Here is a 10,828-nt window from a genome sequence, read left to right as displayed (position 1 = left end):
TCATGGACAGCAGTGAAAAATATTTAACCCTGCATTTCCATCTAACTCAAAACATCTGCCCGCTGTGACTTGAACAGCATGTTACTCATAGGCATATTGGGAAGATACTGGTATCAGTGGTTTTCCACATTTTTTAACTATTTTCAAGGTCGAGGTCTTCTTGTTCCTACCTCGAGTCACTCTCCTTGGCTGGCAGAAATTTAGAAAGGATTCTTCTAAACCTTGCATCAAGCAGGCAATAGGGGCTTCAAATTTGGGTTGAAGTCTCACAAAAGAGACCACTCTATGTCCTCCTTTGTTACCAGTCCCTTCTGAATCCTTGTCCTTCATACCAGGAGATAAAGAACGAAAACCACGGCATGGTTCAAGAGCCGAGGCCAGCTTGGGCAGCATAAAAAAGCCCAGGGCATGATGCAATTATCAGCAGCTACGTGGCCAGGAGACGACTCAGAGCTGAACTTGGCGCCAGGTCAGGTAGCCTTGAGTTCTGCTAACTGCCGCGTTCAGAGATTAGGCGGATGTAACAATCACCTGAAAGGGGAGATTAAAGCGCCTCTCAATGGGGTCCTTTGTTCTCGGCCTCATTTGATGCTTTGCGGCCTTTTCAAACCGCGTCGCGGAAGGCGCTTTAAATGGTTGCCCTCGAAGCCGGGGCGGCTTCAGCGACCGGAGAGCGCCGGCAGCAGCGGCAGAGCCGGGCGGGATGGAGAAGGGGCCCTTCTCGGTGGAGTGGCTGGCCCAGAGCAGCCGCGCCGCAGCCCGCCGGCCCCGCTCCCCGCCCGCAGCCGCCGGCGGCCGGGAGAGCCCGGAGGACCCCGGTGAGTCCCGCCACTCCCCTCGCGGGCGCGCTGCAACCGTTGGTGGCGGCCGTTAGGCTAACGGTCACCGCGCGTGAGGCCGTCGGGGGACAGCGGCTGCACGTGCGGCCGCTGCCTACGTCACCGCCCGCGCGGCCCGGCGCCCGCAGGGGGAAGGGTCCCCGAATCGCGTCCCCCTCCCCTGACACAACCCCACCCCCCACCCCGCGCTGTCCCCGCAGCTGCGCTCCGGGACCGGGAGGCCGCGGACGGCAGCAGCCCCGGGCACGAAGCGCAGGCGGGCGGCGGCGGCGCCGCGCCCGGGCGGCCCCGCACCAAGTTCTCGGCCGCGCAGCTGCAGGAACTGGAGCGGAGCTTCCGCGAGCAGCGCTACATCGGCGCCAGCGAGAAGCGGCGCCTGGCCGCCGTGCTGAACCTCTCCCAGAGCCAGGTGAGCGCGGCCGGGGCGCCCCGGGCCCGCCTCTGCCCTCCGCCTGAGAGGGGAGACGGGCCCCGCGCCGCCTCGGCCCTCGCACCCCTCCCAGAAACTGCGGGAGGGGGAGAGGAGAGGCAGCCGCAGCCCCTGCTGGCCTCGGCGGGCACCTCCTGGTCACCGCTGGACGGGGACAGCGACGGCTGCCGCAGGTGCGGCGGGTCCGGCCGCCTGGCAGCCTTGTGCCCCCGGCAGAGAGCAAGCCTACGGCCCTGGCACCGCGCTGCTGTCCCCTGCAGCTTGGTGTTAAAGCAGGGACAGTGCGCGTATGGGAAACGGTGAATACAAGCTTTAAAAGGTGAAACCTCATCGGAGATAGGCAGATGAAACAATCACCCGAATTCCAATTTTCGGGCTAATTCTTCCTTAAAATGATGCATACAGTCCGTAGCATTGTAGGGTTTCTCTCCGAACAGAACTGGCCCCACCCAGCTCTTTTCATCCCACTACACCAGTCTGGAATTACAGTCCCGGTCCAAATCTGTTCTCTGAGCAATTGACTTGCCGTGCGTCACAGAGCTGTCACACCTTGAACCTCCTCATGCCAAGACAATTACTGCACACTGAATACAGTGTAACTAGCCCTAAGTCTCTCATAACTGTTAATACATTCTATTACTCTCATAATAAGTCAGCCTTCAGTATGTACCACTGTATGGAAAAGGGACAAATGGCTTGGTTCTTGACTTTTTTTTTTTTCTTATCCTCAGATAAAAACCTGGTTTCAGAATCGTCGTATGAAGTTCAAACGTCAGACTCAAGATGCCAGGGTGGAAGCTCTTTTCTCAGGCTTATTTTTGCCCTATCATTGTTACTCAGATATTGCTACATCCAGCTATTCCCGTGGGATGGACGTCCACTTCTCTTCTACCTCTACTGTTTCCCTTCACCCAGCTATGCCAAGCCCTGCCTTTTTGTTACCTTCTGTTCCAGCTCAGCCCCTCCAGCCAGTTTTGCGAAGTCCAGCTTTACTATGGCCTCCCAGCCCAGGACTGTCTTGTTACTCTTTTGTAAATCCAGCAATGACTCTAACTGATGACCATAAAAGACTGAGGTTCCAGCCACATCTTCCTTCCTGTTAAAAACACCAAAGATTACCTGTAACCTAAATAAGAACTGCCAAATATCTCTAAGAGTGATTATTTAACTTATTTTGTTATAATAAGTAGATTGATGATTCAATTTTATTTTTTAATCAAATTGAGTCTTATGTTAAAGGAGAAAAGTATTTGCCTGTATTAGAAAAGTAATACTGAGAGTGGAAGTGAGGACTTGAAGCTTTATTCCTACAGCGTTCACTAAGCTATATTAAAACTTCCATATAAATTTTCCTAACTAAAAGTTTGTTTTCAGAAAACAACCTATCATGATGATCCTTACTGAAAAAGTAGAGTACTGTTTACAATTCAATTTACATGGTAATTACATCTTATAACAGACAACAGTGTTAAAAACTTTGGCCATTCTACTTGATTGTGGGTTGTTAACGAAATGTTTGTAAACTACTGCAAACGCGTTGAAATGAAAATGGTGACAAAGGTGGCAGCCCTATGAGCAAAACTGACCAAGTCGTCCAGTATTGCCTTTTATCTCTACACTCTGCACCATTCCTACGTGGGCTCCTGTTGGTGTCGATATCACATTTATGCATTCAAAGAGAGGCGAGGCTAAGGAGTTAATTGGCAAGCATGTATTTGAACGCCCAGGCCAAACACACTTGTGATTTACATCTGCTGATGTAAACACTGGAGTTGTTCATCTCTTCTGGGACACTCAAAATGAAAATGCTTCTGTTCTTCTTTCTGAAGTTTCAACTAAACTGCAGGGTTCTGTTAGGCTTGCTGTCAGGAACACTCAGGGCTGTTCCCAAAAATCCCAAAGCAAGTTTTACAAAAAATGTCAAAGCAGGGCCTTTAGGGAACTAGGGAACGGTGAGAAACAAGATATCTTGCATCAGCATAAAGCAACCGTAGCAGGTATGATTACATCTCCTTCCCTGCCCCCAGCCATCCTAACCTGCTTGCCGAGTGATGGTGCATCTGTGAAGATAGAAGGAAAAAAAAAAAAAAAAAAACCAATCAAACAAACAAAAAAATGCAAACACACCCACAACCCCCCACCCTTCCATGCAGAGATGGCTCATGAGAAAAAAAATAAGTGGCAAACGGGGCCCACAACAGCCTTGGCCACGCCTTCCCTTCCTTCCCTCCCGCTGACAGTTGTGTCGTGGGGCTAAGGAGAATACAGTTAAATCGCTCTTCGGTAGACAGCAGGGATATTGAGATACAGGAGGGGACATACTTCCATCCAAATTCCTGCCTCCTGCGCCTCATCTCCTGCTGACAACCGCTGGTGAGAAACCCCGGAGCACGCCACAGCAAGGCCGCCTCTGAATCCGCTCTCAAGCACCCCTTCCTTCCCGACCCAGGGGGAGAGCGGGAGGCACTCGGAGGAATTTCCCCCTCTCCCGGCACCCGCCGGCCCAGCGCCACGCCGGGGCCGTGCTGCCCGAGGCGCCGCGGGGCAGCCGGAGGGACGGCCCGTGCCTTTCCCGCCCCGCTGAGCACAGGCGGTGCAGGGCCGGAAGATGCAGCGTGACTGCTAACCAACAGGCACCCTGTCATTCCGCACCTCGCTGCCCCCAGCGACCAGCAACTTTGCTTCCACCGTGTCGACCTGGATCCTCTTGGAGTTAAGGCTGCACCTGGCTTGGAACAGGATAATTGGAGACCATTCCCTTTGCCCCTTCCAAGCCGCCCTTTCGCAAGTGAGAAGCACCTAGGCTATTAAAGGGGAACTCGATGGCTCACTGGCTTGAGGGGGGAAATTGAGACTACAATGTAGCAATCAACTTAGTTTCTCATGCATTTAGTAGACCCTTCAGGTGAATTAAAGAAACTTCATTAAAGTCTAAAAGATCAAGAAATAAGAAGTGTTACCCAAGTTCTTTCAGGAGAGGAGTGAAAACTGATCCCAAGAAGAACTAAAAATCCGGACGAATTTAAGGATTGCTAAAGCAAAAACTTGAGCTACTCGCTTTAAATTATTCTCCTAAAGGGTTCAATTTACTGGAAAAAAAAAAAAAGGGGGGGGGTTTCAAAAGATGCAATTATCATGGGCATTTAGTGATGAATCGAAGACCAAATTTGGAGGTTAAAATCCCATTTAGACTATACGGCTATGAACCAAACACAGTTCCACTCAATTTTTTTAAAAAATATTTGTTTTTATGATTGTAAAACTTTAAAATTCCATACTGAAGGCCTGAACGGTTTAATTCCTGTTTAAAGACACACCGACTTAATATTTGTGATTAACACAGCCGATGCTTTCACATGGTAGACACACTGGAAATGCAAAGCAATAAATTGATTATCATTCAAAACTCACCAACAGTTTATCCTTCCTCCTGGGGGATGCCCTTGGCCAAAAGCACAGTGCAATGCAACTGGTTCCAGGCTCCCAGACACACTCAACCACAGACAGACCATGCCTCAGCGTGAGGGCAGGAAGGTCAGGTAAGATGTCTTAAAACATCTAAATCCTTCCCATTACCCAAACCCAGAGTTCAGGTGACCACTGTTGTTTACACTGCACAAGCGCAACCTTTATGGAACTGGCCCATATGGCTGTTCAGGTTGTTTTTTTATTTTTATATACACATATGGAAAACTGGGGATGTGCAATGAGAAGTTTCCTAACATGCCCGTTTCAGACTGGACTCAATAACTTTGTGCTACACCACGGGAAACTTGGCAAAAGCAAGTTTTTGTTACCATTCTTCTCCCTCCAGTTCCATTTCAGCAGCTTCTTTTCAGTCTACTACCTTTTGAATGAAGATAGCAGAGTACCAATATTTTAAAAATTAATAGCCTATCAAACAAAAAATTACTAAAAGTGGCATCACATCCAGTAAATTTTAATACCAATTAGTACAAATATAAAATTATTCCTTTTCATATTTAACTTAAAATAATAAACACGTACTTTTCCAAATCAGACAAGAGATCCTAAACACAGAATTCATTGCCTGCCCTTTGCTTGCCCCTTTTTGTTTTCACTATAACGCATACACAAGGTGGCCTTGCTTGTCCATTTTGTTCTGAATAACTGGATGGAAAGACGGATGAGGAAGGAAGGGTTGGTGGTAGTACGGCAGCTCATTTGCCATAAAGTGGTAGGTGCTTTGCGATGCATCGTATCTGGGAAAGGAGAAGCTGAGTTGCACAGCAGGCAGCGCGGTGAAAGGCAGGAGTCTCTGGTGCTGTGGAGCAAAGGGGTAGTGGATACCGTCCCGAAACAGAGCTGACGAGGTTCCCGCGGGGTAGCTGTAGAGTGGAGCTGGAGACACGAGGCTGTGCTGGTCTTGGATCTGCCTCTTCAGTTTCATCCTCCGGTTCTGAAACCAGGTCTTGATCTGAGCAACAAAAAGAACGGGGTGGGGGGTGGAGGAGACAAATTAGAGACTTTGCTTAAAAATAACATGCAGACTACGAACAGCTGTATTTCAGTTGCTTTTTCCATTTTTCTCCACTCGAATTGACAGAGTTGGACTGATGTTTTCGCCCCAGTTAACCGGGGCAAAGGATTTGGAGGGTGTAGAGGGGAAGAGAATTCGTATTCAGCGATTTTAGATTAATCACTTTGAGACTTTAAGACCGTACACAAGCTTTGCAAGGTCTGTGCAGATCGCTGTACATCAAGGACAAGCAGTTTACTTTATTAAGAAATACGAAACAGAGGAACCTTGATACCTCCCGGTAGAAAGTGCCCCCCAGGTTCCCCGAGTGTTAAGCCGCCAATCCCCGCGGGATCCCGCTACCCTTCCCGCAGCCCCTGCTAAATCCAGCTGAAGACCGCCATAGCTGTTCAGCGCAGGGAAGGGCGACGCAAAACCGCGGAGCCCGGCGGCCCCTGCCCGACGGGGCCGGGAACGACCCGCTTCCTCCGGGACCCACCTGGATCTCCGAGAGATGCAAGGCAGCAGCCAGCTTCCTCCGCTCCGAGGCCCCCAGGTACCTCTGGCGCTGGAAGGTCTTCTCCAGCCGGCAGACCTGCTCCGAGGTGAAGGCGGTCCGCGCCCGCCGCTGCCGGCCGCGGGTCCCGCCCGCCGCCGCGGAGAGCTCCCCGCCCGCGCTCTCGCTCTCGTAGCCCGAGGACTCGTCGGCGCTCAGCCACCCGCCGTCGGGGGCTGCAAAGGAGCGGGGAAGGGGAGGCGGTGAGGCCTCTTCCCTGGCTGGGGGAGTGTCTCCGCCTCCCCGCGTCCTGCCGGGCCATTGCACCGACGGGAGTCGAGGTCCCCTGTCGAGCCCCCTCCAACACCGCCTGCTACCCTCTTCTCTCTCCCTATCCTCTGTCTCACCCACCTGGCTCCGACGGGCACGGGTCGCTGGGCTCCCGGGGGCTGACTCGGCCCCGCTCCGCTGCGCAGGGCTCGCTGTCCGCGGGCTGGCTGGGCCGCGGGCCCCCTCGTCGGGGCTCGGCTCTGACCAGGAGGGGGGCACCGCCGAGCGAGCTGGGGGCACGGGGAGGGGGCGGGCAGCAGATGTGGGACCTGACCCCGTGGGGCTTGGTCTCTGCTGAAGGGAGGTCGGCCTGGTTCATGGCGGAGAGGGGCTAGGGGACCGCCGGGCTTGGCCCGCTCTTATATGGGTGCTCCGGTCCCGGGCGGGCTCGTTTGCAAGTGTGAACCCACATCAAAGTGGGAATCGAGCAGAGATAACAGCTGCCAGCGAGGAGGAAAGTTCACACGTCTGGCAAATGTCTACAGTCCCTGGCTCCAGCGTGTCTGCGGGGCCGGGGAGACCCCCTTGAAGTGCAAACCTGCCCCTCTCCCCCGGAGGGCAGGGCACGGGCAGGCCCAGCCCCGCAAACCGGCGTTTAGAGATACCGACGGTGCCGATAACAGCACGGTTTTACCCGCTCCTTTTTCAGCCGCAGGGTCCCGCCTGTCACAGGTACCCGAAACCAGCCCAGAGGCTGCCAGGCCCGGCCCGGCCCGGCCTGGCCTGGGGCAGGCGTGAGGGGTACCGTGAAGCCGGCGGGGCCTGCCAGCCCCGCGGTGGGCACCTCATCCCGGGGAAGCTCTGGAGACCGGCCTCCCCGGGAAAAGCCGTGGGGGGACGCTGTCAAGAAGTCCCCGTCCCCGAGGTTGAGCCCTGACCCCGGGGGCCCACGGCCGGGCTGTGGGGTTAGCAGGGCCGCGGGCTCTCTCAGCCTGAACTGGGCGCCCTCTGTCCAGCCAGAAAACATAACCGATCTCCCGAAGACTTTAGCGATCGAAGCATTAAGTTAGCAGCAAAGCTCGCACACCTTCAACTTCAAACTATCCGCACTCACACGTCGCTTCCTGAGAAGTATGATGCCCTCGTAATGCAGGCAGGACACCAAGACATCCCTCCAGCAAAGCTTGGCTGGGGAAAGGGGCATCCTGGCAGCTCAGCCCATCTCCACGCTCTTCTTGTGTCCAACCTACACACGACTTTTAGCCACCCCAGTGAAAAAGACAGCACTGACCACGACCCCACTGGCAGTAGAGGTACTTGGATAACACACATTCAAACCCTCGATGCTTCCTGAAGACCAGAGGAAGGGATCACCATCCTTGTAACAGGGTAAACGCACTGACAGGACCTCAATTTCCGCTAAACTTCTCAGGGTACCTCCGCTGGGATGCACAGTTGAAAGGAGTGGGCACTATAACCCTGGGTCTGACATGGTGGGATCTTTTTTCTCTCTAAGAACGCAGCATGAGAGTAGATGTGTTTTGTTTCTCTAAAAAAATATGTAAAAAGAGTCAAACACCCCAAACAAAAGAGCTCTCCTCAAAACTCCCCAGTTTCTTATGAAAGATCAGGGGAGAAAAATCATATTTGTGCTATACATTTTATTTGTTTCAACTGTTCCAAATAACTCCATAGACACAGGAATGGACAGTGTGCTATTGACGCCTCCTGCCCCCACAAAGGCCACAGGGGCTTATCCCAGCTCTGATCCCAAGGGAGCAATAAAACCCAGGCACTAGAGCAATGCAAACACCTTCCCAAGCCCACAGAGCCCAGGAGATGGATTCCTCCTGGAGCTTTGCTTGCAACACCAGCCCCTGAGGGCAGGGATGGGAGAGGCTGTACCTGCCTGGGCCCAGCCCTGATAGAGAGATCAGCCAGTTCCTTGTGGGGTGCTGGGCACAGTTGCTAACGGAGGTTCAGCTACTGCTGGCACAAGACTGTCATTTTGGCTGATATGCACAAGCCAGGGGTAATGCCCAAGCAGTTGAATACTGAGCTGGAGACCAGACTCCCTCCCTGGGTCAGAAACACACACTGGTGGGTGCCACTGACCCAACAAAAAACACTGTGACAGGAGAGTATTTATACCCCATAGCATTTCTCAGACACATTTCAGTCAGAGATAGGTCACTCATTGCTCCCCAAAAGAGCTAAGTGCCTGCACACTGACTTTAATAGCTTCTAGATTTAATAACCATTCCTGAACTAGTCCACCTGTGTATGGTCCCTTTTTTGCTGGAGCAAACACAACACTGTGCTCACTACCTCCACCTAATTTCAGAGCAGTCATTTCTGAATAACCCCATGTGTGGACAAATCCAAGCAGAAAAACTCAGGCTGCACCATGTATAAACTCATCCACAGCAAGCTGTTACTTGTGATGCATTGCATACTATCTGCAGAGCCTGACTGCCTCACCAAAAAAAAAAGTTTGGAGGTAGTACCTGAAAACCACCGCGATTCAGGAGCTCCTAAATTGAACACACACCTAACCAGCAAGCAGTACTCGCTCGCCCCGCCCAGGGCAGCCTCGCCACTGGTTCTCCAGCAGATGAAACCTATGCCAAGCCAGGCAGCCCTGGGTCCCCTCTGCCCTGCAGTCCCACCACGCAGGCACACAGTGACCCCCAGGGACTACCATTTAGGGAGAGACACTTCAGCCCTAGTGCCAAAATTACACGAGGCAGGAGATGACCATTCAGTTCTGTACCCAAAGAGACCAGTATACACGTTTGCGTTTATACATTATGTGACTTATAGAGGGAAACTGTTAGTACCCTCGAATAGCTGCTGCCTTTTCCCTTCTCATCTGACTGAGGATGCAGGGAAGCAGCTGACCCGTCCCACTGTTTGCTGAAAGTCAATGAAGACTGAGGTTTTGTCTGTGTTTTTTTTTTTTGTTGTTGTTGTTGGTTTTGTGTTGTTTGCTTTGTTTTGTTTTTAATTATAAACCGATCTGAATTGCCTGTTGAAAGATGTTTCTGCCCAACCCTAGGATCCACCACCCCCACCCCCCACCCCACCCCGGATGAATGTAGCTGCATCTGTGGACCACAAAACCCTGGAACAGATGGGGAAGGGGTGAGAGGTGTTATGTAGCTCTTGTAGCTCCCACCAGAAAGAGGTGGCAGCTTGAGAAAATTGAAAACTTTGATGATGCTGTACCCTGGGTAGATAGAGGCTCTGCAGCTGCAGTTAAATCCTCCCCTCACCTTGCTGAAATACAGTGCTTACAGGAGACACAAATTTACTTCCTTTCAATGCCTTTGTATCACTTTAAACTTTTGTATCATTCAACTGATATATAACCACGATCAAAAAATAAATCTAAGTTTTTAGGGAAATTAATGGTTTTTTCATGATACCCAGAACTTGGATGTACCATGTTGTCTTGGAAAATACATATGTTTTTCTTACATGATTTACATTAAGAACATAGTGGACTTATTTCTGCAAGTTATATTTCAAAATAACTGTTGTTCTGTATTTGCATGCAAGCCTTACAACCATAAGAAACATGCTTGCTTCAAGAACTTTACTGATAACTTACGGACACTTGCAACTCAGTATGATACCCTGAAATTTAGATGCAGTGATTAATGCCAGGATGTGAGAATTACAGCTAAGGTCAGCAGGAAAATGTGCTCTTTTCGTGTGAACTCTGTAAGACTTCCAGGGACAAACGGTAGATTTATCTGATGTACAATGGGAATGTTTCTTTTGAGGCTTTGTGCTCACATGGAAAGTTAAAGCCCGTGAGAACAGGCAGGACTGCAGCAGCTCTGCATGCGTGAAGGTATTGGGGGGAAGGTTCAGCCTGCACGTCTCCTGCACCAGTTATTAGAAGCTCACCCTTTACTACAAGCGGAAGTACTTGTACTCCCCAAGAATGCTGTTGGTGTGCTAAGTCCTTCAACAAACTATCAATCACACCTGTCTTTGTGTGACAGCATGAGAAAAATGGCCACAAATTTGGAAACAAGAATAATTCTTACCAAGAAATATAAATTCTAGTGTAACTGGGCAAACCTTCAGGTTCCAAACTTTCCTTTTACCAGCCATGTTTATAAGAAGTAGTCCATGCAAAAACAGTATACTGAGCAAACTATCATAGCATTTGTCATGGATTAAGAGCTGATGTACTAGGTGACCAGACCTGGGACCTGCCGAGCTGCTGAGTTACTGGCTCCATCATAGGCAGATTTCACTTTTCTTTTTGAAAAGCTCAGATATTTCCGAGTCTTCTTGAC

The 10,828-nt window shown here is 51.1% G+C and overlaps 2 protein-coding genes across 2 annotated transcripts; one reads left to right on the top strand and one right to left on the bottom strand.

The window, feature by feature from the left end:
• Nucleotides 1-703: 703 nt before the first annotated feature.
• On the top strand, nucleotides 704-2,372 carry LOC147415335 (homeobox protein vex1-like). The gene is made up of 3 exons (XM_086467469.1): nucleotides 704-818; nucleotides 1,040-1,248; nucleotides 2,001-2,372. The coding sequence occupies exons 1-3, from the start codon at nucleotides 704-706 to the stop codon at nucleotides 2,370-2,372; spliced, it is 696 nt and encodes a 231-aa protein (XP_086323595.1).
• A 2,978-nt stretch (nucleotides 2,373-5,350) lies between these two features.
• Nucleotides 5,351-6,894, bottom strand: LOC147415334 (homeobox protein Nkx-2.2-like). The gene is made up of 3 exons (XM_086467497.1): nucleotides 6,657-6,894; nucleotides 6,249-6,481; nucleotides 5,351-5,707 (listed from the first exon to the last, which is right to left on the bottom strand). Exons 1-3 carry the CDS (start codon nucleotides 6,892-6,894, stop codon nucleotides 5,351-5,353), a joined length of 828 nt encoding a protein of 275 aa, XP_086323623.1.
• Nucleotides 6,895-10,828: the final 3,934 nt, after the last annotated feature.

This window comes from Leptosomus discolor, chromosome 6 (genome assembly GCF_034619465.1).
Source record: "Leptosomus discolor isolate bLepDis1 chromosome 6, bLepDis1.hap2, whole genome shotgun sequence".
Taxonomy (NCBI): Eukaryota; Metazoa; Chordata; class Aves; order Leptosomiformes; family Leptosomidae; genus Leptosomus; species Leptosomus discolor.
Note: the sequence above shows the minus strand (reverse complement) of the source record. Positions and strands in the feature narration are given on the sequence as shown.

Excerpts from the sequence above, each read along its gene's own strand:
- LOC147415335 (XM_086467469.1), top strand. The coding sequence starts at position 704 with ATGGAGAAGGGGCCCTTCTCGGTGGAGTGGCTGGCCCAGAGCAGCCGC. Across the intron at positions 819-1,039 it reads GGAGAGCCCGGAGGACCCCG|CTGCGCTCCGGGACCGGGAG; the intron begins GTGAGTCCCGCC and ends CTGTCCCCGCAG. Across the intron at positions 1,249-2,000 it reads TGAACCTCTCCCAGAGCCAG|ATAAAAACCTGGTTTCAGAA; the intron begins GTGAGCGCGGCC and ends TCTTATCCTCAG.
- LOC147415334 (XM_086467497.1), bottom strand. The coding sequence starts at position 6,894 with ATGAACCAGGCCGACCTCCCTTCAGCAGAGACCAAGCCCCACGGGGTC. Across the intron at positions 6,482-6,656 it reads CCCGTGCCCGTCGGAGCCAG|CCCCCGACGGCGGGTGGCTG; the intron begins GTGGGTGAGACA and ends GCTCCTTTGCAG. Across the intron at positions 5,708-6,248 it reads TGCATCTCTCGGAGATCCAG|ATCAAGACCTGGTTTCAGAA; the intron begins GTGGGTCCCGGA and ends TTTGTTGCTCAG.